Below are 17,896 nucleotides of genomic sequence, written 5' to 3'. Positions count from 1 at the left end.
AAAAGGAAACAGTACCAAAACTGACAACACATAAGTACTTACATAGGTCATTAAAACAACTACTGCCACTATGTAATTTCATTTCCCCCCCCCCAACAATACCGTGTTTGCATTGCTATTTATTACTACCCACGCAACACCAAGCAAAAATGGCAATTCTGGATATAGTCCCTTGAACAGGACTCAGTATTATGTTACCTTAGCTGCTCCTGAGGATCAGACTCCTCTCAAAGGCCATTAAGCCCACAGGCCCAACAAAAAGAAGACAGTGCTATGGAGAAGACAACCTACTTGTTTTCAGACCAAGAACTATCTATATTTGGTAAAAATATGGTTTATTTATGAAGAACTGTGCTAAACTTCTTTGAAACATCTAGTCAAAATAAATACATAAGAAGGTGGGAGTTCAGTAATTTTTCCAGGGCTGGACTGGTCTGAATGGCCAACTGGTAAACTTTTTTCCCTTTTCCCCTTTTTTTAAACGGTATGCACTTCCACTTAAGGCACTGCAGTAGTAGCAGTAAACCTACAACAGAACAATATTTAAACAAGTGCATTATAAACAAAGGCCATTGCACAAATCCATCCCCAGCACGCTCCTTCTATGCCAACAAGCACTCACATAGCAGCACAATGAACTGGTCCATCTGAAAATTAATCTGGCAAAACAGCTGTTTTCTGCCCAATGATTTCTCTGATTCTAATGCATTCCAGGACCTTGCAAAGGAATTGTGTCAGTCCTTTGAGAGCATTTTTCTGAAACGGTCTCAGAGCATTTTGATACTCAAATTCAACCTATTCTCGAGGTGAACTTTAATGGTATTTCATGCCCATTTTGCCCAACTGAAACAACAGATATTAAACAACTGAAAGACAGGAAGCACCTCTTACTGGAGATGGTAGACAATCACCGAGTGATATGTTTTAATCTGTGGATGGCCTAGATGTAAACTCTTGAAAGCTCTAACACAGACCACCTCCAGCAAGCAGCTGCAGAGAGCAGGACTAACAACAGAGCACGTGACGTTCAGAGCAGGACTCTGCTGCTGACAAACAACCGAAACCACACTGACCCTTCCATCCAAGAACACACGGCTGAAAGATCAAGTGAACCAGTCTCAGTTCTTTCTTTCCTCCTGGATGTCTGTCTCTCTGTGCCCTGCAAAGCTCTCTATAGTGTAAACAATCTATATGATTCCACCTATAGTTGTAGCAGTACCAGTCTTTATAATGCAAAAAGGTTACCTGTTTAATGAACTGATAACATTTAGTTATAGGTATATAGGTAAAACATCTGACCCAAAAGGAAAGGTCATGACTTTCAATGATCTTTGTCACCCCCACAGGCACCTCATCCAAACACCCTTTTTCCTGTAGCCACCTAAGTCATTTAGACTCACTCATCATGAGACTTGTTATACTTGTGAACTAAAAAAAAAGCACAATTCCTGCCACTGCTCAGAGTAACTGGATTCCAGTGTTTGTACTCACAAGATCTACCACCCGGAATACCTCAAGCCTGGAGCTTCTACTGGCTATCATGTGGAAATTACTCAATTTACTGCCAGCCTAGGTAGTCAGCAACCTGTTTCACTGTGCTGTGAATTGCTATGGGACTCCATCAAACATATTTTGATTACAAAAAAGCAGAAATACATCCAGTTGAATGAGGAAGTCAAGATAGCATGCACTTCTCTCTACTCTGAGGATTGCAGCCAGGGAAGACACTGCCTGGATTAAACATCCTCCAAAAAAAGTACTATTCCATGTGCACATGGAATAGGAGTCTGGCTCCCCAGACTCCTTGAGGTGACAAATAAAAAAGTCAAATGGAAGATGACTACTTTCTGTCAATATTCTGAATATGTTTTTTTCAAGGACTTTGAAGAAATCCAGTCCTAAGTGAGTCAAGATATTTTCAGAGTTCTCAAGGAAGCTACATGCTAACAGACTGGGGAATCTAAAAATCTCCTCAGAAATACACCTTCATGCCAAGAGGCAGTCTTTTGGACTTCTTATCCCAAAAGGAAACACTTTTTTTCCTCATTTTCACCTAAAATGAAGCCCTCAGAGAAACTTAAGTAAGATAATTTGGCATAAAGGCAAGCTTGATTCTCTTAATGGAATACATAATTTCAATTAAAATATTACTAAACATGGTCTGATATCTTTTTAAATACTTCACACATTACCCTCCCTTTGAGGGCCAAATGATGGCACCATGATGAAAGAAAAGAAGTATTTCAAGTGCACTTCATCACAGCCATTTAGGATGCCATGTAGAAGCTGCAAACAAATAGAGCCTTTATCATGTGGTCTGCAGTATCTCCACAAGCTTCAGAAAGCACTGTTATTTAACAGTATGGAAATTTTGGCTAAAATACTTTTAATTCTTGAAAACAATACCATATACTCTGTAGCTTTTTAACTTGCTTGGAAATTAAGTGAAAGAGAAGGCTCCTTCCCTTCTGCTTGTGTCCCAGTGTATCTGTGTAACATGCAACTTCAGGGAGGAACAGAAGAGGTACCTGTAGATACACTGTGCTCTGCCCACTACATCCTAAGAATGCCATAACATCACTTGACAGCAGAGTACAAGTGTAATTTCTTCAGAAAGCAGAAAATGGAACCTTCACAATGACTGCTCTTCTACTTTCTCTAAAAAATGTTGGACCGCTGATTCAGAAAAAACTGAGAATCTGCTGTTAAGCCTCTGTGAGGGAAATGCTCCTACAAAGAGGAAGAATAAAATAAACTAAAACTTTATGTCAGATAATTTTATAAGGTTGACTGCTGGGTCAGAAAGTCAAGGCTTTCTGCTAGGTAAGATCCTGTAACATTCAATATTCATAAAAAGAAACTGCATTAAAGAACCCACTCTAGCTCAATCGGAGTCAGCTTAAGCTGAACTGCTGGCTTTGAGCTGTCATGGTTAAACCCAGTGGACTTCTAAAACTTTTGAGACCATGTCTGACCATTACCTGTGTGCATCATTTTTAAACTGAATTCAGTCAAAACAACAGAACTGCTGTTTGTCAGAAACACATGCTCTCATTCCCAGACTTCCTATTTCCTATGCCATTCTCTGTTGATACCAACAATTTCTTTGGCCCAAATTCACCACCTGGGGAGGGCTAAAATTTATTTCAGTCTCTCTAAGATGCACCCTGGCAATCCCTGGTATCTTTTCAACCACCAGAGCCAATTCCCTTCAAAAAGCATTGTTGTGCCTTTGAACTGTAGCCTCTCAAAGATGTCTAGTGATGGACTTCTGGATCCCAAGAAATCATATATGGGTTCAGACAACATTTCCTCTTTGGAAAGCTAACAATGAAATTGTTTCCAAGTATGAAGATAAATGATTTATTATCCACAAACCTTACTGCCAGCTCCAGCTATAACCAGTACCACCATCAGACACAGCCTGCTCCTTTCTTACCACTTCTGTCTCACAGCACACACACTCTGCCCAACACACAGCTCTTAAGCTCTGTCCAGCTGTCAGGCAGCTCAAGCCCAGATCCTTTATGGAGACTCTGCCAGGAAGCTATTAAGGTCAGGAAGGTCAATATCACTCCCCTGCATAGAGGGATTGCAAGCCTTATACTGCCTTCACCTCCTTCTAAGACTCATTTTCAAGTGTACTGGGTATTTTGCTTGTGCTTTGTGGTGGTTTCTGGTTATCATCACTTAGCAGAAGAAGAGTCTGGAAGACACATCACCTGGCAGTGCCAGGACTGCAAAGAAAAAGAGGCCCTTATGATTAATAAGGAAAAGGAATACGGGAGACATGTGGAAAAAGTACTACAGACTTACACAAAAATACCAAGTGTAAGGAAACTCAAAATACCTTAGTAGTATCTTTCTGCTTGAAAAATCCTAGCTATTAAAAAGTAGCTCTGCACATCAGATTTATTTAAAATGCCAGGCAAAGCACTCGCTGTGTGCACAAGATGACAGCTACAGTGACAGAAAGCGTGGGCAAGAACGCACTGCTGCAGCCTGTTAGGATCTGAGCAGGTAAAGCAATCACAAACAAACACCACAGGAATGATAATGTTGATGTTCTCACAGGTACACAGTGAACAGAAAAAGATGTGATGACAAAGATGGGCTCCTGAACAGCTGGACAAGCTCAGAAGACTTTTTACATCAAGACAAACACAGTAATTGAACTCTGATGTTTTTTTTTTCTTTCTGCATGTTATCTAGTTTAACAAACACTGCTTAAAATTTTAAAAATGATGGGATTTTGTTTGCTGTTTTTCCTTCTCAGAGTAATTTCCCCCCCATTTATTTCTAAAAGGACTATTTTTTCTTTCTCTATCTCAAAGATCACAACATTACAGAAATACAGAGGTATTTCACGTTACTATTTGAACAACACAGATATTTGAAGAAAAAAAAAGATAACTGTGCAAGCTTCCTAAATATTTATTAACGCTGGTATTCCCAAAAGGGTAAGAAAAGAAAAACAAACAAACAAACAACAGGAGATCAAGATAGAAAAAAATTAACTGCTTAGGAGTATCTGACTCTGTGCCAATTTAATCAAATGGCAATTAGAAATGTGACTGACAACAGAAAAAATATGTTTATAAAAATTTGTCTCCCAAAGCCTGGAATGGTCTTTATTTGAAAGTTGGTGCATTTCATAAAAATTCAAATGCAACATAAAGAAAATCACATCCAAGATGCAAAAACAAACCCTTTGCTTTTAGTGCACAGCAAAAGGCCAATCGAGTTTTAATGTAGTCTGTATAGAAACTGGCATATGCCTAATTTTTTTTTTACTTATATACACACTTCTTTAAAATGATCTGTAGTACTTAAAAGACTGAGCTGTAAACTAGTTAAAATCACCCAGACACATGCTGCTATACTTTTATTTCATCAGAAAAAACCCCAACCAAGTAATAGTGAGTTGTGGTTCTCATTTGGGAGCAATGAAAACGAAGATTATTATGCCTAGATCTCAGCTTTAAACTGTAAAATTATGCTCATTCTTACAGAAAGTTGGAACTTCTCTGTTGTTGGCATACAACTACTAAATACAATTTATGACAGATGTCTGGTAACTCGTCTCAGGCAACTGCAGGAGAGGTCAGAGTAAGGCACTGAGGGCTGCCAACGTTATGCTGCATTTTTAATGCCTGCTTGTTAAACCTTCCACACAGCACTAAGGCAAACATCAGAATATTGCCAGTTTAGAAATAAGAGGTTAAGATCCTACAAGTATCAAAACACAAAGAACAGTCTGAGAACATGAAACTCAAAAACTGAAAAACAAAGCACTCTTGAACCTTTCAGAGCCAGCACTTCAGCACAGAAACCCACGGGAAAAGAACGTGTAGGGTAGGAATTCAGCACTGGAATGTACTTTTCCCACTTCACGGTCACAAGCAACATAAAAAAAATAAATATATCCCACAAAGTAACAGAAGGGAAGCGAGAGAAATGAATGTAGAAAAGCCATTGATTTGTTTAGGTATATGGAATTTGTATCTGAAAGATACCATGTCACTTTGTCACTTAATGAGTATGTAAATATTACCAATGATGTAATTTCATTAACTCTATCACTAGGCATGAGGCATAAGAGAGGCTGATGCCAAAGCAGACTTTGAGATGGGAGTGCAGAATCTTTCAAAGGAGTTTATGACTACAAAGTATTTCAATAATATTTGCAGCTGAGATAAATATTATTCACAGGTTCTTTTTAATGTGCTAGTGTTTCCTCTGAACGAAACAGAAACATTTATTTCTATTCCATTTTGCTTGTGATATCACACTGATCACAGCACTGAAACAGGCTTTTCATCGGTAAGAAAACAGATCAAATACACTTTTATTTAAAATTAATAAACTGAATTCAGCCTGGCTTTTAATTTTTTTTAATACTTCAATATTCATATATTTCATATTTATACTTTAGTATTAAACAAGAAGCAGCTCCTAGCCAGACTTTCCAATTAACCCAAGCCTACACACAGACACCTCTCCTCCAGGAGTTACTGAAGCACTCTCCTTTACCAGTTTATCTATAGCTGAAATCACTTCATTAAATTTTTCCAAGACTAAGTCTTGGAGGGACATATGGATACATGTATCCACTGAAGCAGATTAGTAGTGCTTGCATAATATGTTAGTACAGCTTAATACAGTCCAAACAATGAAATAATATAAAACAAAGACATAACATCTGAAGTTTGCCACCACTCTTTGCAAAATAGTCAAACAACTACATTTCTAGAGAACAGAAAATGATGTAGAGCAATCCATCAGAAGGCTGCCAGCTGGGCATTCTTCTGGACTGGTGCAATCTTGCCCAACACAGAATAAATATACTTTTTAAGAGGTAACTACGAGAGCAGAAAAGAGGTACCTAACAGCAGAATCCCATCACGTTTCTCACCTTCCACTGGAAAGAAGATTTTATGCCAGCAGCAAAAATAGCAGCATTCTGTGACCTGTTTACCTTCCACTGAAACCAGAAAACCGCAAATCCAACAGCTACAACTAAGCACTGCCTCGATCCTTCATCCCCACCTCCCCAGCAAACTGGATGAAAAGGAGAAAGGTCTCACTAGTTTCTGTCCACAGTGGATTTTCTGTTAATACTATTTCCAGTCTGCCAATTCTCATCAAAAACCTCAGGAGATCTGGGTTGGAAATTGCTGAAGGTGCACTTGATCCCACTGTCCACGTCACTGATGAATGGCACTAGTCCCAGTACAGACACTGAGGGACACAACTCGTCACCAATCTCCATCTGGACATTGAGACGTTGGCATCTACCCTCTGGATGCAACTATCCAAACAATTCCTCACCACCAAACAGTCTATCCATCAAATCCACATCCCTCCAATTTAGAGAGAAGGATGTTGTGAAGGACTGTGTCAAAGGCCTTGCAAAAGTTAAATGGCATCTGTAGCCCTTCCCTTGTCCACTGATGTCACCCCATCACAGAAGGCCACTGGGTTGGTCAGGCAGGTCCTGCCCTTGGTGCAGCCATGCTGGCTGTCCCAAATCACCTCTCCCTGTCTCCCATGAGCCTTAGCAGAGCTTCTAGGAGGATCTGTTGCATGATCTTCCCAGGCACAGGGGTGAGGAGTTCCCAGGATCCTCCCTTCTGCCCTCTCTTAAAACTGGGTGCAAGGTTTCCTTTCTCCAGTCATCAGGGACTTCACGTGACTGCCATGACTTTTCAAATATCATGGAGAGTGGCTTGGCAACCACATCAGCCAATTCCCTTGGGACTCTGGGATGCAACTCATCAGGTCCCATAGACTTGGATATGTTCAGGTTCCTCAGGTGGTCATGAACCTGATCTCCTACAGTGGAAGGGACTTTGTTCCCCCAGTCCCTGCCTCACAGTCCATCCACTCAAGGGGTGCAGGAAGAAAGACTGCCAGTGAAAGCTGAGACAAAGTGTTGTTGAGTACCTCAGCCTTCTCCTCATCTCGTTACCAGTGTTGCTCATCGGTGGGGTTGCTTTTTTTTTGACATTCCTTTTCTGGATGACATACCTGTAGAAATCTTCCCTGATACTCTTTGCATCCCTTGCCAAGTTCAGCTCCATCCACACCCTGGCCTTCCTGACCCCCTCCTGACACAATTGGACAGCGTCTCTATACTCTTCCCAGGTCACCTGTTCCTGCTTCCACTGCCTGTTCATTTCTTTCCTGGTCTTGAATCTTACCAGCAGGTCTCAACTCAGCCATGCTGGTCTCTTTCCTTCCTTTCCTGATTTCTTACACCTGTGGATCAAGAGCTTTTGCACCCTATGGAAAGCATCCTTAAAAATTGGTCATTTTAAGAGTGACCAGAAGAAAACAGCTCATTTTATCAGCTGGGTGGGGGGAATTGGGAGTTTGTCCTTCAAGCAGGAGAAACAATGATTTGGCACTGTTTAGTAGTCATGCAGAATATTTTCCTAAAACAAATCAGCAAATAATCATCTTTTATTTCAGTGGCAAAAATCCATTCTGTTTACTTCAAGGGCTATCAATCTTATCACTCACTACTTTACATGTACTGGGAAGCTATCACCCTCTCCCCACACAAACAAACATTTTTATGAAAGAGGATCTGAATTCTGATATGAAATTCTGTTTCAAAATTCCACAACTAATTCCATGCTACAAAAGTCCCTCTTCCCAGAGAAGTTGTTTCAGAGTTTTAACACTAAAATAAGGTTAAGTCTCCACAGAGCATGTTTTTTCATTTCTAAATCTTCCAGCACCTTATTTTTTGTTCCATTTCAAAGGGAAAAGAATGAAGCATAAATGTAAGCCTACCATTTACATCCTATTTCAAGAGGTATTTTGTCACTGTAACATAATACAATGTAACAGGCTGCCAATCAACCGCAAAAAGCTTGCTTAAACCTCTTTCAGATAAAATTGTCTTTAAAGTGAAGTCTCCCACTGAAGGGCAAGAGAACACCAGCAGGCATATTTTAAAGCATCTGTTCATAAGTAAAAGTATGTTTTTTTAAACATTTCTTCAATGACAGGCAAAATGTGAAAGCTTCAGCTACACAACATCTGTATTCCTTTCTTCAAAAGAAAACATATATGTTACCATGCCATGGTCAAAAGTGAAAACTCCAACGTCACGTCCATGGTGAATGTGATTCCGTCTGATAATGGGATTTCCATGGTTTTTAACCCAAATCCCTGCTAATGCATTATTGGATATCTCATTGTCCTCGTATATTCCCTGGGAAATAAAAACGTAAATTAAGACAGGAATCAAGAACACCAAACAATTTTATCAAAGTAAAGAAATTCGTATAAAAAATTACCTGTGCATGGTCTGTAATATAAAGTCCAACATTTTCACAGTCGCTGATGTTACAGTGTTTAATAGTAGGACAAGCTCCCTGGCCACTAACACATACTGCAGAGCCAACTGGAAGAAAACAGTACAGTTACCATAGCTTCAAAGCATAGTGTATTTATAAATAGTCTGGCAGTGCTTTCGCAAGAAAAGTTAGTGTGAACTGATATTTAAAAAAGATTCAGCGTGGCCAGTGCCAAAACACTGCAAGACACTGGCAGAAAAACACTAATGTCATCATTTTGCAGATGCAAAAATCACAGTAGGAGTTGCTTTAAAAATCCCCCTGCCACGATTATACATCTGCAAGGACAATGCTTTATATAATAATTCATGCTTATGAAAGTTCTCATTTATCTCCCTGCATTAGACCCACTGTATACTGACCACAATAAAGGGCAACAGAAATAGAAAAAATTTCTATGCTAATTACTGCTTTTTTTTTACTTCCCTTTAAACTTTCATAACTCAGTACTTCAAAGAGGCCAAACAAATAATAATTTTGTAGCATACAAAGACACACTGTCTAACCAGAGATGAGCAGGACACAAATGCACAATCTCAAGTACACAAAACACCAGGAACCAACAGGTCTCTTCTTGGCTGAGTTACAAAGCTCCTTGAATAATTTCAGCTACCATACCATAACCTAGAAAATAAACCTTTTTCAGGAAACTAGGACTCAAACTGCTCAGGTCTTCAGCAGATCAGCTCAATTCCCTGAATCCCATGAAGTATGAAAATAATAAATTCTGCAGCCATTAAAAATCAGCAGCAGATGCACAGTGATTTCTGAAAGCTAAGACCTTGTCTCAGGGTACTTGGTCTATGTAACACACATCATCCCTAAATAACCAAGCCAGTACCTGCTCTGTTAGTATATATATCCTTATAGCAAATTACCACAAAGACTGTACTTTAATAATTCACAGCCTCATTTACAGAGAGTTTATTTCTTTAATTCCTACAGATATTATTTGGATTGTCTAGTCTGACCTCATGAATAATACAGGCTATACTAATTCCCTGAATTAAGTCCTGTTTCAATTCTAGTAGCAGGAACTTCAACACGTTATCTCTTAGAAACACATTTAATTTTGACTCTATGATTTCCAGCAACTGAGAAACCAGCATAAAGCTTGTTAGCTGGTTACAGGGCTGTTCCCTTTTAATTTACACTTTAATTGCTCATCTGAATTCCTTCAGCTTTGGCACACAGTTACTGGTTCTCTTTACACCAATGTATGCCATACCCAACACACACACGTTTAGTGCAAGCAATTTTCTCGTTCAGCCTTCTCCTTGACAAAGTAACAAACTGCAGTCAGTGTGTTTTTCACTACAACTGAATTTTTCTGCTTTACCTTATATGACTTTTCATTGAACTGTTTCTAAATTTTCGAACATGTTGCTATGGACACCAGAAAAGAGCACTTTATTCTCAAGTAGGACTAAGCAGAGGCGTTAACACAGTCTCTCTACTTCTGCTCAGTATTCCCAGAGGTGTAACTAAGGATCACATCAGTTCTTTTGGCCACTCGACTACATGAGGGCTCATATTTAGCAGTTCCCCCACTGTGACTCTCTAAGCTTTTCCCAGCTTTCCAGGGGGGAGGTTTATCACTTAGAAGGAGGAACAAATGTGAGTTGTGTGTATAACTTTGCACTTGTCCAGACTATCGTGAACAGTGTTTGACAGCCCAACTACCAAAAAAGGTCACAGCAACCCATCCTCCTGGTTATTTATAAGATTACAGTTATAGTATATTCTTATTATATCTATAATACTCTAAAATATAAAGTCCTCATTCTCTAGAAGTCTCATCAATATGCATCTTATTTATTTTCTTCAAGTCATTACATGGCTTAAAGTCAAGAAGTCATCTTCGAAATAACCACAAAAAAAGCCATTTATAGTTACCCTGAAAGTTATTTTTCATCTATTTGGTGTGTGGTCTGGTAATTCTGTAGAATTCTAATATTTTAAGGCACTATATGCTGAAGTCAAGTATTTTTCAAGGATCAATGTAATTATACTGGGACTGCTGCCTTCTTTTAGTCAAAGAAAGTAATAAAAAATGCTAACAGTGTGATGCAACCATTATAACTTTCTGTAAATATACAATCATTTGATTCAATCATAAATTTTAAATTCTTGATTAACCAAACCCCTTCATTTACTACCTCATTATTCTACCCAGGATCAATAGACAGTAGTCATGCCATACTTCATCCTGTGTAGTCTCCCTCCATACTGCCTCCCCTAAGGACATACAAGATCTCACCCAGGTTTCAAGTTACTGTTGATAGATAATAGGAGCCCAGAGAATTTCTTGGTCAGTTCTTTTTAAACTCCTGCATGATTTTAGAATGTCTATTTTTACAGCTGTTTAACCTCATCCACGGTTACTGTCAAGAGTGGAACATATTTCATTATCCCTCTAGGGTATGAGCACATTTATCATTCCTGCCTATTCTCATTAAATATGGAACAAAAATTACACAACACTTTGCCATTCAAATTTTTCCATGCTATGATGGATCAGCATCACTGCCAAAAGTCCCTTTGTTCCCCAAATTAAGACACAAGCACGGTCTCTTCTAAAGACAGATGTATCTTGTCTTGTTTATCAAGTTCTTTGTGGGGGTAAGGTGTTATTTTGATGGGGTGTTTGTATTTTGGGGGGAAGTCCCCACAGTTTACTTCAATTCCTATTCTCTAATTACATTAGCTGCTAATAACTTCTCCTTTCTTGTATTTCATAATTGCTTTCACTCCCTTTCCCTCTACCTCTTTTGGTGTCACCAAGGAGTGACGGATTTTTAGGAACCCAGTCTGATGTTCTAAAAGCATACCTCTATCACATTTTGCTTCTTTAAATGAAAGCAATCTTTATTCTCACTCACTTCACTGGACTGAAGTATTCATTGTGTGAAATTGGTCCTTTTGCAGTACCAAGCACACATAATACTGGTCTAGGCTTTATTTTGTTTACTCAAAATATAATGATTGCACACACTTATGCAATATTTAAAATAAAAAGGCACAGTGCCATCCACTATTACTTTTATCCATCGAGGTGAGGACTAACACAGATTTCTTCCACAATGGATGCAATAGAACCTCTAGACTCAGGATCTTGCCATTTAAACTTTATTTAAAGATGCTCTGGACTGGCAGCAGGAGACTTCCAGCTAAAATCCCTTGCACTTACATAGCTCGTATCTCTACATGTTACATACATTAAGACCTTTATATATGACATAATGTAGAAATATGCTTTAATGCAATTAGGAGATCTGCAGAAAGGATATCAAACGTGCTAGGAAAGATTTTGAATGCTTATGGATCAGTATTTCAGAGATGTCAATGATCTGGAAACAGTAAATGCCTTTTCTGGCAGACTGCCATTTTTTCTCCCTTTTTACACACACTCAATACTTCCTGAATAGGTTATAGCAAGGCTTGGTAGGATTTAAAAGTCAATAAAATTTAATAATCAATAAGTGATGATAGTACAGCCTCCACACAGGCTCCAAAATTGACCAGAAATTTTAACTTTGGAGAAAAGAAGCAACAATTCAATACAGCAAACATTCAGAAACCTAGAGTCTTGAAGGGGGCAAAAGTCCGAAATCCTCAGAAAATCTTCCATAATGAAAAGTGTTCATAAAAAACATCAAATATTAATTTTAATAAACAACTGTCACCAAAATATCAAGACCTACTAGCATATCTGTAAGCACGTTTCAATATGAAGCCATGCAGCTCTTCAAACTTCTTTTATAATCATGTGGTTCAAGAAACTAATCTAATTCATTTGTTGTCAAGGTCCCCAATATTGCTATATATGAAGTTCCAGAATAAATTTTCTTCATATACTTCAATTTCCCAGTAGTTAGCATTAACACTGAAATACTGAGAGCAGTTCCTGTCCTTTGTTCCTCTCTTGTTATTTTTAACACTTCCATATATTTGCTGATATGCCTTCAATAAAACAGATGATGATGACCAAGGGTAGTGTTTTATAGCCTGAAACCTCCAAGAAAGAGCCCATCTTTCTCCAGAAGACACAAACAAGGAATCCTTCTACCACTCTCATTGTGGTTCCCTGCAGCATTCTCTCCTTCACAGGTTGTACCAGAAAAGTGTAGTTTTTCTATCTAGTTTGAAGATCTTTTTTCCTTGCCTTTATGTTGAGCTGAGCAACCTCTGTGCACAGCCTGCTGCACAGATCCATTCTCTTTCACTAGCTGAACTTGCTGATCTAAGTTCATACTGCCATTTCCATGCAAAGACTCATTATCTTAATTCTCCCAAACCACTTCTTTCTGACACTCCAACTGCATTTATCAGGTTGTGTTCAAACACGTCTCGTGTCTAGTGATTACAAACTGTTGTGTCTTCCTGCCAATGACTAAACTGCCATTCAGCTTCTCACTTCAACAGATTCCAACCAGTTCTTCCCTGAATCTCAACTACTAATGTTTCCCAAATCAGGTGGTATAAATTCCCTATTGTCTCTGACGGTGACACTTCTGCCTGTATAGCCAGGTACTCATACTCTATGTCCAATCATTCCACTCAAGAGGAAAGTGAACTGAACTTAGCATTTACATCCCATGACTGTTTAATGCCATCAATCCCAGTAGTGAATATCACAACAAACCTCATGTACACATCCCACGTGTACCCCCTTCAAATGCCCCCTCCTGCCAGCTACAATTAAAAATACCAAAACCAGTAAGTTTACTTAAACTGTCACTTTTCAGGTTTTAAACCAATTGCCCAGAGAGTCTAAACGGATTCAAGTAGAAGACCAAAGGTTTTGGACACAAAGAAGTCGCTAATAGTGCCATTTCAAGGCAAGTAAGGCTTGCAGACATGTATTAAACACCTGCATCAGAAAGTGAAATATGCCAACAGTGACCATACTCAATTTGTGCGTTTCTTCAAACGACAAAAAGCCCACTAACCCGTACAAGTACTTCGAATAATACAGTGATCTATAATTGGACTGCAGTTCACGGTAATCTCTAAGCAGTGGTGAGCATTGTGGTGCTGAGCAGATTTGTCATCAGGGTTGAACTGAAAAAGGAAGAAAACACAGAAACGTTACATTCAATTGCTCGGGCCTTAAAACTTTTAAAAGAGCTGCTGAAGTTTGAGATTCTTACCCTGATTGTCATATATCCAACATAGGCATCTTCAGAACCCTCCATAAAAACGAAGGTGGAATCTCTAGTGTTTTCTATTATAACTTTATCTGCTACTTTTCCAGGTGCTGTAAAGAAAACAATTAGTAAGTCTTAGTTTATGCCACTGGAAAAAAAATCCTCAAAAGATTTACAGAATTCTGTTCAAAGTAACAAAGGAAATTAACGCTATTGTTGGCACATAAACAGTCTTCATGTAAGAAGAATCTTAAACAAGGAAGTTTCAAAGACAATGAAGAAACTGGTCTTTAACTAAGACAATCTGGCACTAATTTACTGTGCAGTACCAGGAGAAAAACCTTCTCTTGTACAGAGTTAGTTTTTGACTACTACTTATGATGAACTGAATTAGCAGTTTAAGCATGAGGCATTAGGCTAGAGGCACTTTAATTCTGTTCCAAGCACACTTTATTTTGGTATTCTAAACCCTTTTATTAAAGCTAAAAACATATATTCCATCACTAATTTGAGCCATTATTTAGTAATCTGCTCACGACCTACAAGTGACCTCTCCCCATACTTCTCAAATGTAGGATTCAGAGTTTTGAACTGACATCCTCATTATTCTTCAGGGGTGAAAAAAAAATCTTATTAAACTGGATTGAACTACACTACTGCAAGTATGTACAGAAGGTTTCAGACTGGTTCACTTGCAAGATGCCATAATGTGCCATTTGATCTCCTGTGCTACCAGAGAGGCTCTGCTTGATTCTTTATCCTTAATCCAAAGGCAGGCGATGTTTACATTGGGATGGCAAGAGCCGGCAGAGGGAGCACGAGTTAACAACAACCTTGCACTGGAATCAATTCAATGACGCTCATTCACAGGCAAGATCGTTCATCCAATTCAAACCTGCACATTAACTATGCCAGTTAGAAGCAGCCTTCCTCAATGCATAACATATAAAGTTTCACATTCTATAGCAGGTAACTTATCTGAGAGCAATCTCAAATCATTCCACACCCCAGACACACAAACACGACCGGGTATTTGCCCTAAATTCTGTATTTTATTGCAGAGGCTACGCACAGGATTTCTCATGAGCAGATCCTTTTCTGCTGTCTGTTGACACTAGTACAGACAAGTGGTATGTCCTGTTCTTTATCTCTCTGGTAGAAAGGTGTCAGTCAGAATGGAGCAACATTTATATCATTATCCAGCTTGTTCTCACTATCTAAAAGCCTGATCTCTGCTTTCACTACTGCAAAGTTGCAAATATTTTAAGGTAGTCTAGCTCTTCTTCATACCACTATTCACTTAGTACTACATAACTAAAAGATGCTTTGATGAGGAATTCTGTCATCACACAAAACATCTTTCTGTGGCTTGATAACATTTCTATATATTCACCATGGTGCAAATGCACTGGTATACGCGAGTGTATTTCAGTATATGAAAAAGAACAGCACCACAGTATTGCAGGTGAACCAAAACTAGAAAATAGAGGCCCTAAGAGGATATAAGAGCCATAAATCAATATCAGAATTGTGTTCTCTTTTAAAGTGGCACAGAAAAATTGCACTTTACACTGGATGCTCTGAAACACAACAAAACAGAGATTTGTGGAATTCTGCTTGTAGGTGTTTGGAATGCACTTGGGTCACATTCTCTACAGGTATTTCCTTCCTCTCAGCACACGAGTTACTTCATAGGTCTCTGAGTCTGGGAGGTCCCAGAATGCCCATCATGGAATATGCCAGTTAGTAAGACCACTGCACTGAGACCCCCCCGGGAAAAGACTGAAGACTTCCTTGAGCGTTGGTTTCATTCTAAATGCACCAATAAAATTCTCTGCAATATCCTACTGAATCTTTGCAAAATCATCACTCACAGAAGTATCTCTATTTCAGCTTTTGGCTTAGACCATTTTAGAAAAAATGAACCACTATAAGAATCGGAAAAGGAAGAAGAGGACTACTAATTTTGTTAGCAAAACACAGCTCCCAAGAAGTCCATTTGCTGAAATCTAAGGGAGTTGTGTTCCATGGGATCAGAATTCATACTCAGCTTAAGGACCAAGATGGATCATTTAGAAATAATGTAACAGAAAGCCTACAATAAGGGACTGTCTAAAGAATTATAAACTAACTGGATATTGCCTCATAATTCTTTAATTCCTCAAAAGGAATAAAACAATTTCAATTTTCACTGCATTAAAAGACAATCCACTACGTTCTGCAGGAAGTAATTGTAACCCTGATCAACTTTACCAGGCAAAAAATAGAGATACCCTTTTAGATCTTGCAGTCTGCAATATCTTCAGCAAAGAACACAGCTCTAAACTAGTCCAAAATATAACTTTCAAAATTCAAAGATGCAGAATGGGTATTTAAAGAAGAGCTCAAGCATGTGAAAGTACTCTTGCACTCTAAAGTAAAAACATATTTAATTATGACAGTCTTACCATTTTAGATTTTTCCACCCTTACAATCACGATAATAATTCTCATTGTTTTTACTAATGTGTTTCTTGATTGAAAAATCCCTTGATAATCCCTTTTTACTTACTCGCACATTATTTAAGCCAAATAAAAATAAAAGAGACACAAAAAAAGAAAGCTGTAGCTCCTAAAACATCGAAAACCACACACATTTAGTGAAAATTCTCATACTGGGACACATGTCTGTCAACTGCTGAAATTCAGTCCATTGAGAGACTTTGTGTCTTGAGTGCGATGAGCACTCCATGGATATTCCTGCACTGAACACACATCCCCTCTCCAACTCTGGAAAATAAATTCTTTTAAGAAATTCATAGGTATTTCTGCCCACTGAACCAGATGCAACAATTTCCTTTCAGAACCTCTACTCTTGTTCCTTACTTGACAATTCAGATAAGTCCCAGTACTAACAATACCTCCAAAGGCTTCCTTCTGAACTAACTCCTTCCCCTGGATTTAAGGGAAGAAATAAATAACCCCAAAATTAAACAGAACAACAAACCTAGAATACCAGGCATTATTCTGCAAGAACATTTTGCTTATGTGTGAAAGCAGAAGCTCCTTGTGAGCTCAAGGTATGTTAAGCTGCCTTTCTAATAATGTTGTGCTTCTTCAGAAGTCAGCAGAAGAAATATTAAAGAAATTTGAGTAGAACTGCAGAGAGATTTGGTGCTGCCTTAATCCTACCATTCTGAAAAGCATGTCAGACTGAACAGAGAAGAGGTAGTTCTCCAAGGCTTAGTGGTTCACTTTAATTTGTTTTCTTTTCCAGACAAAAGAAAATTGACTCTCTCTACAATGTCACTCACCATACAGTGGAGAAAGTCTGAGGAAGTGAAGTCAGCAGTGCCAAAAACTGAAATATAAATACATCCAGCATTTCTGGATTCCTCTTGGAGGTTTTGTTCCCCAAGATAGCTATTCTGTTACAAAAATACACAATGCAGATCCCTGGCTTTTAAAGGACTGTAGTTAAGATAACTTAAGTTATTCAGAAAAACAGTTAATTCCAGTGGAAGGGAAAGCAGAGGACTTTTCAAAACCTAAAAGGAGCCAGAGAACATGCAGAAGTCTAACCATGTATCAAAGATGTCATTTCAAGTGTCATGAAGTAACTGAGAAGTTTTGTATCTTAGGACAGCGCCGATCCAGTTTCTTCTGGATTTTAAACACTTCATGAATACAACTTGCCCTATTTGTACTGGCATCTATTACTGTCATCCCCCATCTGAAACAGAAGCCAGGGGCGTTCTGTTATTTGTCTACAGCCACGTCTCCATTAGCAAGCACTGCAGCCTAACAACAGTGGTACTACAAAGTGAAATAGTGCTGAGGATCAGACACCCACACCACCCATGTTGCAGGACAGGGAGGGTAGAAAAGACCGACTTTG

At 38.7% G+C, this 17,896-nt stretch overlaps 1 protein-coding gene across 2 annotated transcripts in view; it reads right to left on the bottom strand.

Annotated features, from left to right (window-relative positions):
* The window catches only part of FBXO11 (F-box protein 11), a 36,635-nt gene that overhangs the window by 8,411 nt on the left and 10,328 nt on the right, over positions 1-17,896 (bottom strand). For both annotated transcript variants that reach the window (XM_018085128.2, XM_018085129.2), the window contains exons 7-10: positions 14,024-14,130; positions 13,823-13,934; positions 8,811-8,917; positions 8,588-8,725 (exon numbers count right to left, since the gene is read on the bottom strand). In XM_018085128.2, coding sequence (XP_017940617.1) covers positions 8,588-8,725; positions 8,811-8,917; positions 13,823-13,934; positions 14,024-14,130 — 464 coding nt within the window. The remainder of the gene's footprint in view (positions 1-8,587; positions 8,726-8,810; positions 8,918-13,822; positions 13,935-14,023; positions 14,131-17,896) is intronic.

Source organism: Manacus vitellinus, unplaced genomic scaffold (assembly GCF_001715985.3).
Source record: "Manacus vitellinus isolate BGI_N305 unplaced genomic scaffold, ASM171598v3 scaffold_8_pilon, whole genome shotgun sequence".
Lineage (NCBI taxonomy): Eukaryota > Metazoa > Chordata > Aves > Passeriformes > Pipridae > Manacus > Manacus vitellinus.
This window is presented reverse-complemented; position numbering and strand designations above follow the sequence as displayed.